The sequence below is a fragment of the Nyctibius grandis genome, chromosome 3 (genome assembly GCF_013368605.1).
Source record: "Nyctibius grandis isolate bNycGra1 chromosome 3, bNycGra1.pri, whole genome shotgun sequence".
Taxonomy (NCBI): domain Eukaryota; kingdom Metazoa; phylum Chordata; class Aves; order Nyctibiiformes; family Nyctibiidae; genus Nyctibius; species Nyctibius grandis.
Window position 1 is genome coordinate 59,201,550 of NC_090660.1, and position 19,321 is coordinate 59,220,870.

At 38.1% G+C, this 19,321-nt stretch overlaps 1 protein-coding gene across 1 annotated transcript in view; it reads left to right on the top strand.

The window, feature by feature from the left end:
- The window catches only part of GREB1L (GREB1 like retinoic acid receptor coactivator), a 146,623-nt gene that overhangs the window by 101,552 nt on the left and 25,750 nt on the right, over nt 1-19,321 (top strand). Inside the window, exons 10-18 of the mRNA XM_068396532.1 lie at nt 716-853; nt 2,624-2,812; nt 8,089-8,415; nt 9,288-9,416; nt 10,007-10,141; nt 12,893-13,090; nt 15,003-15,183; nt 16,585-16,777; nt 18,210-18,343. Of these exons, the coding sequence (XP_068252633.1) occupies nt 716-853; nt 2,624-2,812; nt 8,089-8,415; nt 9,288-9,416; nt 10,007-10,141; nt 12,893-13,090; nt 15,003-15,183; nt 16,585-16,777; nt 18,210-18,343 (1,624 nt within the window). The remainder of the gene's footprint in view (nt 1-715; nt 854-2,623; nt 2,813-8,088; nt 8,416-9,287; nt 9,417-10,006; nt 10,142-12,892; nt 13,091-15,002; nt 15,184-16,584; nt 16,778-18,209; nt 18,344-19,321) is intronic.

The window sequence follows — 19,321 nt, forward strand, 5'->3', positions numbered from 1 at the left end:
TGTACTCCATTTTCCACGAGTCTTTCGTAGTATTTTTTCTATCAGATAAACAATTTCCACTGCTAAGACATATGCATTCATTCATGCTGCCTTTGATGCTTTTCTGTTGACGGCATTGTTTGAAAAATCTGTTACAAACCACCAAATGAAGCCTGAGAAACTTCTGAAGCAGACCTCACACTGAAACCTGAATACAGATTACAAAGTTCTTGCGGTTTGTTTCTTTTTACCTGTGAAAGACGCTTTTGCTCTTTCATGAGAAAAGCGTAATTTTTATCCTTGTAGCAACTGTCTAAGGACATCTTGGAGATTTTGGCCTGTATTTGTTTTTCTTATCTACATATATTCTAGGTCAGAAGTCAGAGCAGTCTCTTCTCTTGTATTGAGAGGCAGTATTGAGAGGTAGCCTCCATCTTAGAGGTGGCCTTTTGGCTTAGTACTTGGCTTTGTTTAAAGATGCATATTCAAACCTGTGTTTTTCCCTTGCATTCCCACCAACAATACAGTGGTCAGAAAAAGTTTTATTTTAGGGATGGGGCTACAGGAGGATATAGGCTCTTAATTTAAATTACTTAAAACTATAGCAGGAAATGCAAAGACCTTTTGAATTTTATTACATTTAGTGATCTGAAGTAATTTTTTCTATTTGTTCATAGGGCCAAATCACAGTATGAGCCCTTTAGTAATGGAAGCTTCTCTTTTCTTTATTTTATAGAGCCTCTTTTGTCAGTCCCAGTTCCTCAATCCATGTTAACTGGAATTCTACAGCCTCAACCCATCCCAGCAGGGGAGACTGTAATAGTTCCTGAAAACCTGCTGAATAACTCGGGAGTCAGACCAGTGATTCTGATAGGTAAGTCTTACTCTGGGGAATCAAATGCTGCGTTTTGAACAAATGCCTGCTCCCCTAGGAGAAAGGGTTTTTTGATTTCTTTTTGTTGGTTCTGGCATTCAGTACAATATGAAGTCAGTTTGTGATGGATAGTTTGCTTTAGTTGCTCAACATTGAAAACTGGAAGATAGCCGATTTCTGGAGAACCTGATTTGCAAACGGGTCACGATAAGGTCGAATATATACAAAACCTCTGGCCAAATTGAAGTTTTGTACAAATAAGATTTTTGTAAAATCCAAGAATAGAAATATTCCCATGTAATGAAAACAGCTTTCCAGTGTAAACAACTTACAAAACAAGCAAATATTTCCTGCAGCATTTATAGTCCACATCTTGAAGCCCAAGGATTCTGCATGAGAACCAGAAAATTGATTTGAACTGACTAATCAGAAGTGAATCATACTAACTTTTTTCTTTTGTTGTCCATACTTCTTGTAAGCAACTGAGATAAGAGATCAAGCTTTTAAAATGTGTTAGCTGTATGAAGTACATTTGTTAACCCTTAGAAAGACATTGCTTTTACTTTAAAAGTATGGCTCATAATGCAAATATCACTTTCAAGCTAAGCTACTTGGGCATACTATATAACAAAGATGGGTTGGCTAGTACGGCCAAAATTTTGATGAGTGATTTTTTGATTCTTTAAATCTCCTTTCAGTCCAGCATCATGCAGAGGGTTGTATAAAGTAGCTTCAGTGTTAACAGAACATGCTTGTGAATACAATCTATGGAATAATTTATCATTCCTGAAGAAATGGAGAAGTTCTTCAAGTCCTCACTTGCACAGATAATCCTAATACACACAATTTGCAGAGAATTAACAGGGCCATGTACTAGTAAAACCGTCAAGGATAGGGTTACACTTCTGCTGATTTGTTTTGCTTAATGTTGTTTTCTGGAAGCCTATTCTAAAGCTCTAGCATGGTGCTCTAACGGTTTTCAGAGAAACACTTCCTTATTAAAGATGAGGGTGTCTACAGTCATCAGCTTAAGTGCAAATTGAATGCAGCCCTTAGGCTCTTGGAGAGTTGCCAGTGAAGTCCTCAGTTAGGGTAAATGTTAGTGGCCTTGAGAAACAGTGTCCTATTAATAGTACAGAACCAGATGTACCCAAATGGATGGGTTTGGCAAAAACTGTGGAAATTTTTTTAAAAGGAAAACAGTCTCAAGGAAAAGAGGAGTTAGCCTGTGCTCACCTGCTTTACCTTACAGAACAGCATGTTTAATCGTTGATGTTTATTTAACCTGTTTATGAAAACAGAATGGAAATGTGGCAAAAAAGTGAAATGAATCATAGCAATACTACGGTGGCTGAATCAATGCTAATGTGAATTATGCTGCTTTTATAATGTTAAGATCAATGTACTTTTGCTTCCGTTGATTTTTCTTTTTTTGTGCACTACGTTATGGAGAATCTGTATTTAAAGGTCAGGGTAAGACCCAAATAGATAATATTCTCATTTGTATTTGGATAACAATAATTATTATCCTGCTGGTATGCAGTTATTAGTTTTTGCAAATCTATGTGATCACTTGTTGTAAAATACAGCAAAGGATTGCTGGCCTATCTCGTTTGTTTTGTAAGCAATTATAATGCCAAGAACAGTCATTGGTGCGGTATATTTTGCAAGGTAACATTGAGAAGTTTGGAAATGTATACATTGTGCAAGATTTCAAGTAGTGGCATATTTTTTGAATTTCTGGGGGTTTTTTTGTTTCTTTTATCAAAGGTTATGGCACTTTACCTTATTTCTATGGGAATGTTGGTGATATTGTTGTAAGTCCCTTGCTGGTGAATTGTTACAAGATTTCACAGCTGGAAAACCAGGATTTGGATCTCTTGGGTTTGACCAGCAGCAGTCAGCTGCTAAGTGTGGAGAATATGATACTTTTAACTATTCAGTATCTTGTCCAACTAGGTAAGCAATTTGTCATAAACACTTGTTTTTATTTGTGACTGTCCTTTTTTCTCCCCAACCTCCTTATGTCAGTTTCAGAGCCAGTTTTGTGGCTATTTTTGTGCCTGGAAGAGGTAAGTGGCTCCATCTAGTGTGTGTGACTTTGCTACTTTGTTCATCAGACTGAAGAAGTGAAGTGAATTTAAAGGCTGATATGGCTTCTGCTCCCCATATGGGGATTGACCAGGTCACCTTTGTGAAAATGGATTTGCAATGCAGATAACTCATTTGCTTAGGGTATCAAACCATCCGTTATCTCAGCTCCTTCTAAGGACACTGAGTCTGTTTTATTCAGTTTTGTGACAAATGCTGGCAGATGTGTGGTGGTCATCATTGTTTTGGTGACAGCACCGTTTACATGAAAACCACATTTGTTATTCAGACTAAGGCAAGTTATTCAGTGAATATCTCATTCTTGTAAATGTTTTTCAAATGGGCTCTTTGCAAGTTTGAGAGCAAACCAGAAAACCACATTTCCTTTCTCTATTGCAGGTCCAGACATTTTTCCCTACCTTAGAGTAAAAAGCAACAGTCTTAACAGTAAAGTTTTAGAAGTTAAAGAATAATGCAGGATAGTGTTGGGAAACTTCTCACAGCGGTCTCGGTCTTAACTTCTGTGTTTGAAAAAGATGCTGCTTATCATAGAGGAGTGTGAAATGACTTTTGTGAAGAGCGCACTGCTTTTCCTCTACTGGGTTTCTGCTAGGCCATAACACGCAATGGTATGAAATGTGCAAACATTTCAGAAGAAGCATAACTGGTGATAACCCTATAATTTGGGAAGTAAATGTACTCTGTGCAGGTTTAACCTATGTGTTCTTATGATTTTTTGTTCTCCATTGATGCAGTACTGTTGTAGACAGGACGGAGGCCATCTTCTGTGTTGTGATACTCTCTGAGTGACCTGTTTGCTTTATTTATCATTCTCTGCCTTAGTAGCCCATTGCATGCTGGGTTAGAACTGACAGAGGGTTTCTTTATTTTTTACAGGCTGACTATTTTTCTGTTGCCCTTCTCTCAGTGAGCTTAAATTTGTTATGTGAGATTTTTATTTTTATTGGAAAGTTTGTAGAGTCTGCATGTTAAAACCAGCTGCCTCACGCAGTTCTGCGTTGATAGAGGCACCTTGCGAATTTCCTTCAGAGAAACATACAATCAGCTGATAAGGCATTTCCAATTAAAAATAAATTATTTATTGAAACCTATGGAGTCAGTGAACCACAATCCATGAGCAACTCCAGCCTCAGATGGATGCAGCAAGTCTACACGTGCTGCAAACTAGAGGAGGCTTCATGCAAAGCTTCTGGAGCTGAGCTGTGTTTAGCGAGCACTGTGCCTTCAGCATAAAGAAGTTCCCTTATTAGCAAGTGTTTAGTTTGGCTTTTGTTCTTAGCTGTGCAAAGCTGAATAGTTTTCCATTTAGCCTTATGTGGAGATGGGTGCCAGCACTGTAAGATGAAGGAGCCTAATGAGAAAAGTAAAAACGTTCTGCAGGGCATGGGGTTCAAAACATGTTGCTGGTTTGAATATTGCTACAAACTTAAAACTGTTGGATTTGTGACAGTTGCACTGAACTGTAGCCTTTATCCCATTTTGTAAAATCAAAGCAGATTAAAGATGATTGGAGGGCAGCCAGCTTCAAAAGTATTTGACAAGGAGAAGAGACAAATACACACATAAATTAACAGTTTATTCATGTGAGTTTGTTTGTATTCATTTTTTCTTGAGAAAGTAGGACTAAAAATTACTCTTTATTCCAGAGTGTACTGTGAAAGAGTAAGATAAAGGCAAAGATAAAAAAGCAGACAGAAGAATGCAATAGATACTGAGTCTTGCCTTATTTTTTGAGATCTCATTACTTGTACAAAATGTATTTGCAGATGACTCTGATCGCAGATCATAAGAATATTATTTATGGAAGTGCTCCTTTTTAGAAAAAAAGATATTTCTAGAATTCGTTTCAGTATTCCTGTGAGATTATGACAACATTATTAATTGTAGGATAATGCTGTTGTGTTTCCAGAAATCAGCTGAGCAATCTCACAATGATATTACGAATCAAAGCAAAGAAAATAAGTGCGTTTCTGATGCTTTCATTTTAAGTCTGCTATTGTCCCCCTGTACTCAGCACCGGTGAGGCTGTATCTCAAATACTGTGTCCAGTTCTGGGCCTCTCACTACAAGAAAGACACTGAGGTGCTGGAGCAAGTCCAGAGGAGGGCAACAAAGCTGAAGGGTCTAGAGAACAAGTCTTATGAGGAGCAGCTGAGGGAACTGGGGTTGTTTAGCCTGGAGAAAAGGAGGCTCAGGGGAGACCTTATTGCTCTCTACAACTACCTGAAAGGAGGTTGTAGCGAGGCAGGGGTTGGCCTCTTCTCCCAAGTAACAAGTGATAGGACAAGAGGAAATGGCCTCAAGTTGTGCCAGGGGAGGTTTAGATTGGATATCAGGAAAAACTTACTTACCAAAAGGGTTGTCAAGCATTGGAACAGGCTGCCCAGGAAAGTGGTGGAGTCACCATCCCTGGAGGTATTTAAAAGACGTGTAGATGTGGTGCTTAGGGATATGGCTTAGTGGTGGACTTGGCAGTGCTAGGTTAATGGTTGGACTTGATGGTCTTAAAGGTCTTTTCCAACCTAACTGATTCTATGAAGACTATACACAGTTAAAGCTGTGACTGTGAGCCATAGCACTGGTACAAATAAATTCGACTGACTGTGATAAAGGAATAAGTAAAAAAAGATCAAGAGGTGTGTTTGATTTCAGTGTTTTTTTACAGTCTGTCTCCTGTACTTACTCAGATTTCACATATGTTATCTTTGGCAGCATTCTCAGTGAAGTATTCTCAAGCTTTGTTTTTATACCTTAAAATGCCCGTATCTGCAGTATGGGTTACATTCTATCATTTGTAATCATCTGCTTTTTACTATTGCACTACCATTTCTACAAACACAACCTCATCCTACCCAGTGCTAAGGTCTGTGTTTTGGTTTTTCAGCTGGAGGAGATTTCTGGACCCTCTATTAACTACCTGCCTAGAACTATGAATTTATTCTCCCTTCTCTCTTGTTATGGTACATTTGAATCACTTTGACTATGTGTATGCTATGACACCCAGAGGTATTTTGTAGCTTCCGTATCTGAATGCACATCTAAACTCAAGGCAGGAACAAGCCTCTGTCTTTAGTGGAAGGGATATTTAGACACCCAAAGCAAGAGGTTATTCCAGCAATTTCCCCAGTCTTAGAGTAGTTCTCTGTGGGATGCACCATGAAGTGTGTCTACCCAGAAATGGATGGCATTTGAATATGTTGCCTTAAACTGTAGGTGCTTTTTGGAAGCATAACTATGTTAATAAGATCTTTCTCAGCTATGAATTTTACATAGTATTATTCTTTTTGCAGTTTCATTTTCTGAAGTCAAGATGATCCTTTGCCTACTCATTTCTGTAGAGAATCTTCAAAATACTCTCTTTTAACCTTGACTGATTCATGTATATTTATTTATGAAACTGTTCACAACCAAAATTAGCATCTATCATTTTGTCTTCCATCTCATCTGATCTTAGTTCCATTTTTTTTCTGGGTAGTTGTGGAGAAAGACTGCCATGAGCCAACTGCGGTATTGAGCACTTCACTAATTTCAGAATATTTCCTTATCAGTGCTTTTCTGATAACTAACTTTATTTTTTTAAAGTCTTTGTCTCAGAAATAATATGAATGAAATTCTGTGTGTTGTCATACACAAGGTTTTCCATTTGTAGAATAATTTTTAGTTTCTTGAATTCATGACAATCCATGTGTCTAGAGCCTCTCTTAAGGGACCTCCCTCAGTCATCAAAAGCTTGCTTTTATTTCTTTTAGTGTATAACATCTTTTTTGTTGTAGTTGGTATGTTGTAGATAGAGTTTATTTCTGCAGAACATGATTTAGGTCTTTATTAATAAATGTCTATTTTTTCTGTTTCGAGATCTTTAAAGATCTAGAGTACATGGTGCTGTCTAAGAAGGGAAAAGAAAATATATTCCAAAACAGAGATTATCTATAAAGAGAAAATTATGCCCATACTGTGTTAAATTATACTCATCAGAACTTTTTGGTTTCCATCAAAAATGAAAACAGCCTTGCATTTATACGTCTGTAGTTGTCCTACCATCCTATAGTAATTGGATGGTGACACTCTCCATATGTTACTTCTCAAAAAGGCAAAACGACAACAGGCAGCAGTTTTTACAGATTATGTACTATAGGTTATTTACCCACTCCCTGCGGGGCTTCTTCCACAACCCTTCTGTTTCCTTTTATTGACTGTCCATTTTGCTTGTTTTCTTTGGCCCTGAAAGAAAACGTAAAACCAAACCCCAGCATTTCACATATCTCTGGTATTTAAGTCTCCACTTTTTGTCACAGAAAAGCAAGCTGCTGATGTGTGAAGCTGTCTCCTTTGGCACTGGCATGGGATCTTGGAAATTTAAACTACGGTTACTTTTTACGCTGCATTCGTGACTGTTTTTCGTCTATTCCCTGACAATGAGACAAATCTTACTGAGCTAAATGTTAATTGAAGCTGGGCTGGGGGCTGATGCTAAGATAGGATAACTTATATTTCTGTTTTCCAATTCAAATTCGCAATACAATTTACAAAGTCTAGGGAATGTAGATCTAAAGTTGCGTATACATCTTAACATTAGAAGTTTGAAGATTTGCTAAATTAAACTAACTTAACTGAAGAAAAAGAAGAGGTTAAATGTGTTTGTTTCCATCCATGCTTAGTTTACTAGCATGCATCATGAGAAAAAGCAAAGCGAAGACCACTTGACAGGCTTTGTCATTCTGTATGTCTGCGATTAGACTGCGAGGATAAGCATTTGGGTTTTCTGCTATAAAAACATATGGAGGCTACATGAATAATCCTGCTGTTCCAGGCAAAAGGCACGTGTTTTCCCACTCCCTTGTTTGTCCCACCAGTTTCTGAAGGTAGAAAAGCTAGGAGTGAGATGGAATACCTCATTGTTAAATTTAAAAAAAGAGAGAGATGATGGGAGAGAGAGACTTTTAATACGAAAAAGCAAGAATATGCCGTGTGGGTAGATATCCGCTGAGTCATGAGTGGGTTTTGTAAATGTAAAAAAATATGGTGAAGGAGCTTGTCAAATCAAGACAGACATGTGATTATCCCTGGTTCAATAACATTTTGATATGAGATACTGTTCTTCTGTTTGTTTGTTTTCAATGTAGGTCCTGACCAGATACCCCTGAGGGAAGAATTTGAGCAGATCATGTTGAAAGCTATGCAGGAATTCACTCTGAGAGAGCAATCCTTGCAAATGAGTGCACAGTGTATCTCTGTGTCACCAGGTCAACTCCCTTGGCTTGCTAGGTTAATCGCTAGTGTGTCCCGGGACCTGGTGCACGTGGTTGTTACCCAGAACTCGCTGGCAGAGGGCATCTCAGAGACCTTGAGGTCTCTCAATGAAATGAAGCATCAGCAAAAACTACCAGACTATGTTGTTACCATTTGTGCATCAAAGATAAGAGGAAATGAATTCTGTGTAGTAGTTCTAGGTGGGTATATTTTCAGTACGCTTCAAATACCCATGCAATTTTGCTGAATTAATTTTCTCAAGTCATTGTTCCAGCTTTTAAATCCCTGTTGTTCTTTTTATTGTCCTTTGTACTGTTATACTGCAATGTCATGGTTTACTATTCCTCCATCAAGATTTGGAGTACTGATGTCCATCAGGATCTAGAAAAATAGCTGTATGCTAGTCATTACTACTCCTTGAGAGGCCTGAAACTTTATTGTTTGTGTGGCTACTTCAGAAAGTATCTTGAAGTGACGCAGTGACAAAATAGTCGGTTTGTCTTCCTCTGTTTTGCGTAACAGCTGTGCTATTTCACATGGCAATATTGGATTGATTACAGTCTTCTGCAGACCACTGTAAAACAGAACATGCTTTTTATCCTTTTTACCATGTTGATTTTCAGATTCCACATTGGTGACTGGCTGTGATGTTTGTGTGTGCATGAGTGTGTCTGGATGGAAGTGAATATTGACTAGTCATCTTTCCTTTGTAGGCAGATAAATCAGTAATGTCAATTTTTTACTTTTTTTCACGCTAGGGATAATTACTTTTTCATATTTACCCAGAATCCTCCATTCCATCTAAGATACAAATACCTATTTTGCATATCATTTGTCATCCATGTACGCAAAACTATGGGAAACAGCTTGCAAAGGGTGTGCTAAACCAATATAACTAATTTTCCCATCACTAGCAAAATAGACTTGAGACTCCTCTCCCAGTCTACTGGGTAAAGGCAGTGGTGATCCATGACTGAAGATGAGCATGCCCCACACCTCTGGGATGAAAAGGTTGTGTTGACAGTGCACTGTATTAAAGATTGCTCTCTCTTTTTCCTTCTCTCTTCTCCAGGTCAATATCAATCTAGGGCACTTGCAGAAAGTATGCTTACCACCAGTGAATTTTTAAAAGAGATCAGTTATGAGCTCATCACAGGGAAAGTTAGTTTCCTGGCATCACATTTCAAAAATACATCTTTAGGTGAGTGATCCTAAGAAACAGAAGTTCCAACCAGGACAATAATTTCTTTAGGGTTGGTGTCTGTCCTGTTCAGCAGTTAAAGCACACGAGTACAGCTCTGCCCCCTCCACCAGGAGGCATTCTTGCATTCTCTTCATTCGCTATGTGTAAAGGAGTGCTCGTCTCCTTCACTCGTGCAGTGTGAGTTACTCATCCTGTGGCAAGACACTTTTAACACCGTTTATACTGCTGAATATGATAGCAGGGCACCCATAAGTGCATGAGTCTTTCCTTGTTTGCACTTTTATCACAGGTTTTAGAGGTTGTTTTATAATGTGTGTTTCTTTGTAATAATCAGATGTCATCGCTAGCTGTAAAGGCACAGAGCTGAAATTATTCGGCCGTGGTTTCTTTTTTTTGAATTCATTCAATTGGCACATCAGTAAATAAAAGAGAAAAATATTCTCCCTACCTCTCTTCCCTGTATCTCTGGTCCCCTGCCGCTTCACAGATTTGACATCAGCTACATGAGAGCATGTGTGTATGTGATGTTCTACATCATTTGTTTGAAACAGCTGCCAGATAATTAGGTGTTGCTAATTCTTATCTAGGTGATGATTTGGACAAGCTGCTGGAGAAAATGCTACAGCAGCGAGGGGAAGGTGTCATTATTCCTTTTAACGGAGATGTTAGTGAGTGTGTGTCATCTCAGGAGGCAATTGCCATGGTTTCTACTCAAGAACCAGGTAATTTTTTTTTTTTTACATGCAAGATATGAGTAGTTTGTTAAATGTCAAAGTGTGTGTGCCTCAGAAGAGTCTGAGGGCACAGCTGCAGTCAGTGTGCCAACCTTTAAATAATAATTATGCCAGCTGAATGTAGCAATACAGCAGTCTCTCAGACAGAAAATCTCTGTAGTAACCTTCAGCAATGTTTTTCCCCCCTATGTTTCATAATTCCTAAGCTAAAATATGTAATCTTCTGTTCTGCAGTAAGCAGAGTAGAGAAGATATTCCTTTGTAACGTTGGCACTGTGGACTCATCTCACCCTTCTGCACCTAGAAAAGGAATGTAACCTTGGGCTTAAGGCAGAGGGGAGCAGTGTTCTCATTCTGATCTCCCCAGGTGTCCTCCTGTATCTTAACATTTGATATTCCTCACTTTCCACATGTAAAATGGTAATAATATGTACTACACATTTGTGCCCTGAGGCTTAAACTTTTAGGGGAAGTGTTTTAAGATCTTGGCCTGAAAGTACTAAGCAAGTGTAATCTATAATTTGCTTATTTGAGATGTGTCTTATTCAGTGTAATGTGATGAGGTACTTAGGTGCAAAAGATGAGCTAGGATTCCCTGTCTAGAAATGCTGATTCTCATTTTCCCATTTGGAATTCTTTCATTATTCAAAGTTTTAACCATACTTCCCTTTTCATATAACAGTAATGGTAAAAGATACACTGAGCTGCTGTGAACGCTGAGATTCTTTTAGGACTAGTATCAAAGCAAATTCAACCTCCAGTAAAGCTTTTTCCCTGTGAAAGAAAGGTATGCTCTTGATTCACATTAGTTAGCTTAAATTAATCAGCTCGGTATTAGATCTGAATGAAAGCAAGGTGGTTTATAGTCTCCACATGGATCAGAAGATCCAATTGGGAAGGCTGTCAGGTACTTTGTTCTGGCACCCCCAGAAGGACGAGTCTTGAGATTCCTCACAGGATTAATTTGAAGGGAGAACGATCTTTTGATTCTGTTATTTTTTTGTTCTTACTATGTAATGATGTGCAGCAGTGCTTTTTTAAACCTTCATGTTTTCTCAAATGATTATTTTGAGATAGTTTTGTCTTTAAAATATGGCTCTACAGTGAATGAAGTTACTGGAAATCTGCCTGAATTAAAAAAAAAAAAAAAAAAAAGAGGGAAGTCTCCTAGGCCGTGAGAGGGACCTTTCTGCCGTAGTAGATGTACTGAAATGAACACTGAGGCAGGTTTGAGCAGGAGATAAGCGCACACACACAAACACATGTGTGTCTATATAAAACGAACGTACCAGGTTTTCGCCCCAAACACCTTCCAATTTTCATGTAAATTGCAAGACTTTGTAAAGTGGCTTATTACTTAAAAAAGCAACAATAGTTCTTGTGTATTAAATTTGCAGTAGTTTTGGATTTTTTCTGTGTTTTTTTAAGAAAGTTGCCTTAGGTAAATTTTATGATAAGCAGTCCATTAATCAGGATTTAATTTGTAGTAGAAAAAATTACATAAACAAAAAACTGTAATGGCATTATAGGTTTTAATTTGGTAATTTGCAAGTTGAAAATATTCAGGGGCTAGTGAAACATGGACTGTTGGGCATATACTTTACCTGCTGGAAATACTGAAATAAAGAAACATGTTTTTTATTTGAGGAAACATGAATCCTCTGGTACATGTCTATAGAGAGCAAAGCTCCAGTCCCCCAGTTCTTTGCAGCTAGTGTTATACTGACATTTATTAAGTTCAAATAAATTTGAGACTAAAATTTTGTTAAAAATCAAGAAACCTCCAAAGAAATAAATGCCCCCCGGCCCAATATTTGAGATGTATTGCCTAGGTGTATTGCTTATCTTCCCTTTACAGCGTATATTACTATCAGTCAGTAAATATACATATGGGTATCTCAATCATGACTTAGAGTGGGGCTCAGTACATCAGAGCAGAGATGATGTACAGATGAACTCCCAACTGACCTGCTGTCCCATTAGAGTCTTTTTGGCCGGATTAGCAATGCAGGCTCAGTTTCCTCGGATTGATAGGTGTGCTGGCTCTCATCCCATTGTGCCCTGAGCACAGCAACCGTGGCTGGTTCCGCCAGCAGGAGTGATGAAGGGAAGCTCCTGAAGGAGAACTGCAAGTTTCAGGAGAACGTTAGAGCTCTGTGTGTGTATAGGTATGTGCTTTTTATACATATACACATGCACATCTTTTTTTAATCCTTCTCTGGAGACATTCAAAACCCGCCTGGACGCGTTCCTGTGTGATATGGTCTAGGCAATCCTGCTCCGGCAGGGGGATTGGACTAGATGATCTTTCGAGGTCCCTTCCAATCCCTAACATTCTGTGATTCTGTGATACTGTGTGATATATGTGTGTATATATATCTATGCATGCATATTATGTATGTGTTGGTTCATTTAACGGAATGCATTTCACTGTGTTGGCATTGAGGTTTCCTTGGGTTGCACTGTTAAAAATCCTCAAAACATTTAGGACATTTAAAAAATGGGCAGTGCTGTACTTGAGGTCATCTGATACATTATCACATTTTGATCAAAAAAAGAAGGTTGACATTTGTGATCTGGACCCAGCTCTCCAGAGTGTTGAGATTTATTCTGGTGAGTGATTTTTTTTCCTGATAATAGAGGGTAGGCTGTTTGGAGGGTCATGTTTATTGGGGGGGTGGGAAAGTAAACATGTTTCTTGTTGTGTTTTGTTTTCTTTTTCAAACAAACACACTCTAGATTTGGATGTTGATACCTTCCAAATTTACCAGCCACAGCTTACAGTTGCCAGAAAGCTCTTGTCCCAGGTTTGTGCTATAGCAGACAGTGGAAATCAGAGCCTGGATCTGGGCCACTTCAGTAAAGTAGACTTCATCGTTATAGTTCCCCGTTCAGAAGTCCTGGTGCAGCAGACCCTTCAACGGATTCGACAATCAGGTACAAGGAAGGGCCGGGAAAACAGACTGTTAAACCAAAGTATATGATATTATTAAATTGTATCTGGTATAAATGGAGAAGTAAGTTCCTCCAACATGTATTTTGCCTGACGAATATTAGCTCCATTAGTAGGTATCATTGATGAATTCTAAATATCTTCCTTTGATGAACTATGCCCAAGCTGTACCATGTAAGTGTCAAAAGAGATTGCCATATTCATGCAGATCTGAGGAATGTGTGACCTGGAGAAGCATTCACCTGTCAAAACAGGGAGGGGGTGAGCAAATGCAACTGTTCAGATCCTTTATCCCCTAGAGCTGTTAGTGCCATTTGTTCTAGGTACACATTTGTGCATATGCCCTTGTATTAGCACAGATGTATGTGCAGGAAGCTCTCTTATTAGGTAGATAAATGCCTGAGTAATATATGTACATTGGTACACAATAATTGCCATACTGGTTCAGACACTCCGTTGTCTTGTCTGGGGTTCTGTGTGTGACCATGGTGGTACCATATGCTTCAAGAAGAACAAAAAGGCCTTAGTGGACAGGTTATGGAAATGTACCCCTTGAGAATGATCTCTGTTGTCCACTCTGTTAGTGACTGACATGTGTCCAGAAAAGCGTAAGAATTTCTCTGTAGAGCAAATTACTGTCTAATAGAACTAAGGACTATCTGTGTAAATGTTTGGTCCTTTTTATCTCTTGATCTCTAATATCTGGGAGTAATGAAGTCCTTAGGATAGTTGTGTATTTAGGGGTTTTTTTTATCATCTGAACATTCTTTTTTTTCTGCCTTCAGCTTTATCTAATAATACCTTGCATTTGCATTTGAAAAACATGAATATGAGCTTCTGGTGTAATGCATCTATGAGTGGTTTTGGGGAGCTGTTGGCTTTTTTTCCTCTTATTTTCTACTCTGAACTAAACAGTCCCACACTTTTTGATTGCGCAGATATGCCCTGATATTGGTCAGTATTGTGGTCCATCTCTGTATTTTTTTTCCTCTGCTTTGTACTATTTTACTAATTAAATGAAAAGAATAAAATAGGTTACTTGAAGTACGGGTTTCTTTTCCTTTCTAACACAACTTTATGGTTTTTTTGTTCCATTCCTTGTTTCTTCAGACATTATATTTACTTAGTTTGCTGCTATACACTAAACCAGAGGTTTTCTGGTATCTGTTAACAGGGTTTCACATTTGTTTTACTTTTTTTAAATGAATGGTTTTTACTTTACTTTTCAAAATAATTTTTTTAAAATCATTAAGACCCTGGCAAATTCATAGTTGACCCACATTTCACAGTAGCTTGTTGCTACTTCTTCAGATTCAAATTGCACTCAAATGGCACTCAAAGCCATATACTATAATAGCCATCGTGCCTACTTTTATATGATGGCAATCTATCATTACAAAGACTGCTAGAGAGTAGTTGTAAGTCGTATTGACACAAATGTTGAAGCAGGGCATGAAAAAAAGGATATAATATTAGCGAGAGTCAATTTTATATAAATTTATGATTTTTGCAAGGGAAAGGTAACTTTTTCTGACTCGAGCAGGATTAATATATTAGCTAAATGTGAGCAAGTTTGGCCTAGGATCATGGACCATAGCCAACTGAGCGCTGCTCTGGAAGTTTTTGTGGAGGTTTGATTTTGGTTTTTTCCTTTTTGGTAACATGAGAAGTCTTTGAAAGGTCTTCAGGCACTTTTTCGGAGGAAATTCAGAAGCCAAGAAGTACATTTCGGTCCCCATTGTGAGACAAAATGCATTCGGATAATCAACTTCTTACTAGGGTGTATCAGTGATTTGGCCAAGTCCTGATATTGGCAGACAAGTGGCAACCTACTGTTGACACTTCATTTTTGGATGCACTCAAAGGAAAAGATTTTTGTTGTTCTCTTTCTGACAGGTGTCCTTGTGGACTTGGGCCTAGAAGACAATGGAACGGCATATCAGAGAGCCGAGAAATACGTGGTTCGGCTAGACAATGAGATTCAAACAAAATTTGAAGTTTTCATGAGACGAGTGAAGCAGAATCCCTATACGCTGTTTGTGCTGGTTCATGACAATGCCCACATGGATTTAACAAGGTAGCTGCTTCAATCTACCAAAGGAAAATCATCCTCTTCCAGCATCTTTCACTTAGGTTTTACAAAACACTTACATCTTAGACACCCAATGCTTTCTCTAGGCCTAAGGCATTTTGTTGCTCAAAGTAAGAAATCATCTTTTTTGCTTGCCCACGATATTTGTTAATTAATTATGATTCAGCTGAAGATAGGTGAGACTAGTCTCAGATATTTGGATCCCTAACAAACAGGACTGTTTGTAGGGGTAAGTGCTATGGTACTGAAGTCCAGGAAAAAGGGCTGAATTTTGCAACTTTCTTTGTTCCTCTTGCCTTTTCCAGATTCCGCCCCTTTTTCTCTACTCAAACCCAAATCTCTCCCATGTTCACAAGCCACTCATGTTTTAATTCATGTTTTTATCCTTGGTGATAGTGTTGGTTTTAATATAAGGTGGCTTATAGACATTTAACTCTTTGCATCGTCTGAAAAATGCTCTAGCTACTGTAAGAAAAGGATTTAAAAAACATCTGTGTTGGATTGGGCCGGCACTGGGTTTGAATGCAACAACACGTACACGCATGTGCAGAAACATTTCTTCATACTGAATCACAGCTTTATTATGGAAAAAGACAGAAATAACTAAAGCTAATTTTTCTGCTTTTGTTCCATGAGTAAACTGAGGAGAAAAACCTTAATGTGATTTAGACATAGTGTGTAAGGCTGTGGGATTCATTTGAATAATATGAATTATAAGTTATGAGTTATGTATAATTGTGTATAATTATAAATATTATGTATAATTATAAATTATAAGTTATGAGTATATGAGTTATAATAAACAAAATGCTTTCCTTGAAGGACAGCTGAAAATAGATAAAAGCAATATTCTTCCTGCGTTATCCCCACCATCGCATTTTTGTTAGTCTTTGCTGTACACTGAATTTTGAATTGCTTAATATCCTGGAGGTGGAGGTAACTCCAGGAGCTGAAAATCAGGACATCAGGAAACTACCAGGCTTTTAGAAATATGTTGTTTCAGCTGGAAAATCTGCTGGATTTTGTAAAATTGTTGCTATATCCTAACCCCACAGCTCATGCAACAGTGTTTCTCAGTCAGAGGAATTTCGTCAGCTTTGGCTTATTTTTTGTTTCCTCCATCCAATGTTGTTTTAAGTTGGCACCCTAATTCACCTTCTCACCGTCAGCAGATTTTGGTCCTTTATTTAGTTTTTTTCCCCCTGTAGCCTGAGTCTACCCACAGAGAACACTCAAATGGTTTTCACATCTTTTACCCTTCCAAAGAGATTTTTGAGCTGTGATTCTCAGTGCCATGATCACTTGGAGTTTTTTCTTCAGGAAGAGAGTAATCCATTGAATCTCAGGATGTCAGTAAGGCAATTCTTTGCATTCTTATTTCTGCAGTGCCATTTCAAGTTCCCTGTCACATGGTGAGCCTAGTCATGGTCTGGCTGATAGAGTTATTAATTGCAGGGAGGTCCTTGAAGCATTCAACCTCCTTGTTCTTCAGGTCAGCTCTTTTCCTTATGCCTTGCAAACGCAGCAGTCCAGGATCAGCTCTAGCAATGAGGTGCATTGGATACAATTTGACACTGTGGTAAGTGTTTAATTGTTAATTTTAACTCTTAATTTTAATATGGACTTCACACCTAACAGAATCTAGCAGATGCATATGCTAGGAGGGAAAATGTTAGGAGGGAGCTCTTTCTCTGCTGGAGTTTGTTTTCTCAGGCTCCAGATATGCAGCCATGGGATGCTGTAGCATTGACATTTAGGCCCAGGAACTACACATTTTTCTTTGTGCAGTCATGTACTATGAGAAATGGCTTTCTACACTCTGGTCAGACAAAGCTATGTAAACATGCCATAACACTCTGGAGCTGGCTTTCCATTTTCAAGCAGCCTGACTTTTGACTGTAAGTTGTATGTCACATAGTCTGTCAAATCTGTTCATTACTTTTCTGGTACTAATAAAAGTTGTGTGCTAGGTTAACAAGTTACGGTGTAGTAGGCGCCATCATTGTACAGAGCAGAAGGTCTGTTGGACATTCAGCACCATTAGCTTTTTTCATCATTTCAGCTAGCTGATTCTGAGGATGTTTTGGCTAAACCTGCTTTAAAAATAGCCTTTTCTCCTATTCCTTGTTTGGTATATTTATACCAAGTTCGGCTTTACTGTGCTGAGTGGACTATTGGTTTCTGTAAAGTGTCTTAAAGAGGTAGCTGTAAAAACTAGTTAAAGTCAAACAAACAGAATAGTGGAAATGAGAGAGTGAATGAATATTCAAAGTTGCTTTTTTGTTGATTGTTAATATAAGCCATTGTGGTGACCCTCTGTAAAATGGCCTGGACAATTTTTTGTTTCCCAAAAGTAAAAAATCAACATTTTTCAGTCTTCTGATTAAAAAAATAACCCACAAAAAAGGGAAGGCTGTATATGATTAATTCCATTCCTCGTGATTACTGGTGATGTAAATGCATTGGAGACCATGCTGTGCTTCCACCAAAGGCCTCATGAAATTTGAGGCAGAAAATATTCTGCCTTTCTGGTTGCTTTCAGATTTACATTCCAGCAAAGAAATGATGAGTTTCTAATTGCCATTAGAGATGTGTAGAATCTGTCAATCAAGAAGAATTTTGGAAATTAATAATGCTTCTATTTTCAGGTTCTGCTTTGAATAAAAATGAGATAACAGTTGTCAGTAGACACAAAGCCAGAGACAGGGAGTCAGAAATTAATTAGCAGGATTCTAGAAACCCCCTGCAATCACAGGTAGGAGGTACACTGAAAAAATTGCAAGGACCTACAACCGTCTTTTCTAGCAGTAGACAAATAATAAGCTAAGTAGAAAACAATTTACATTTTATTGTATTCTTTGAAACAAACAAATAGCATCACTGAGGGAGACTGAATGAAAAGAAAGGGTACTTCGCTTTAGAAAATACTTTGCACTTCTTTTTTAAATGACAAAAGAAATTAAAATTGGTTCCAGTTTTCCTTATGTTTTTGCTCTCTCTGTATGGAACAGGATGACGCAGCAAGTGAAGACAAGCTGTACTTTGGTTTGAATGAATACAGCAAATCCCTCCAATGGGGAGTCACAAGTCCCCTTTTGAGATGTGATGAAACCTTTGAGAAAATGGTCAACACGCTTTTAGAAAGGTAAATAGTAACATGGGAGCTTGGGATTCTGCTTAACTGGTATCTTAATGATGCAGATATATTTGAGCCCCATCACAGAGGGATGAAGTCATGATGACCTTTGATGTTGCTCTTGGAATCTGTGAAGTGTGTGCAATTTTAATTTTTGTAACAAATTTAATGCTGTTGAAGAAGGAGGGGATATCCTTCATCTGTTTATACAAGAGATTAGGCCCATTCAGCAGCAGTCCAAGCTCAGCTGTGCTACTCTCTGCTTTTGGCTCAGACGTCACTAAACTAAGGTGCCAGAGGTTTCATACCTCACCACTTCTGGTGTCTCTCTGCTGAGACTGCCAACAAATTTTTCAGTGGAGGCCCAGGTGAGTGACATCATTTCAAAAACGTCATTTTTGTTATTTCATTAGCTGGCTATGGGTTTGTTTCCTGCATCTCAGAGCCTCAAAGTGGCTTATTAGTACCCTGTGGCTGCCTGAACAAGCTACTTTCATAACACTTATCCAAGATATAATTAAATGTGCACATTACAGGAGTGAAGGCAATACTGTCATTTCCAGCAATGTGGAGTTAATCTATTCTGTGTATCGGCAGGACAAATCCCTTATAACAGTTCAAGCTATAGTTCTAACTGTATTTTCATATTTACTAGAACAGGATTGTTCTGTCTTCAGTACTGTTTTCCCTATTTTATTTAGGTCAATATAATAATTGTAAATGTCTCTATATTTATTAAGTAAAATACAATATCAAATGTGTTAATTAGCAACATAAAATAGTAACTAAGCACATCATTAATATTTATTAATATCTACAAATATGTAAATAATGAATGTGATAAATAATAATAAGGTCAGTTAATCTTAATAGGTCAGTTCTTTAGGCTTCTCATAGTCTTTCTGGTCAAGTCCAGCAGAAGAGATAGTGGCCACTATTGCTCGCTTTCACTATTGCTCTCTTTCTGTTCTTAAAATGTGGATGGGG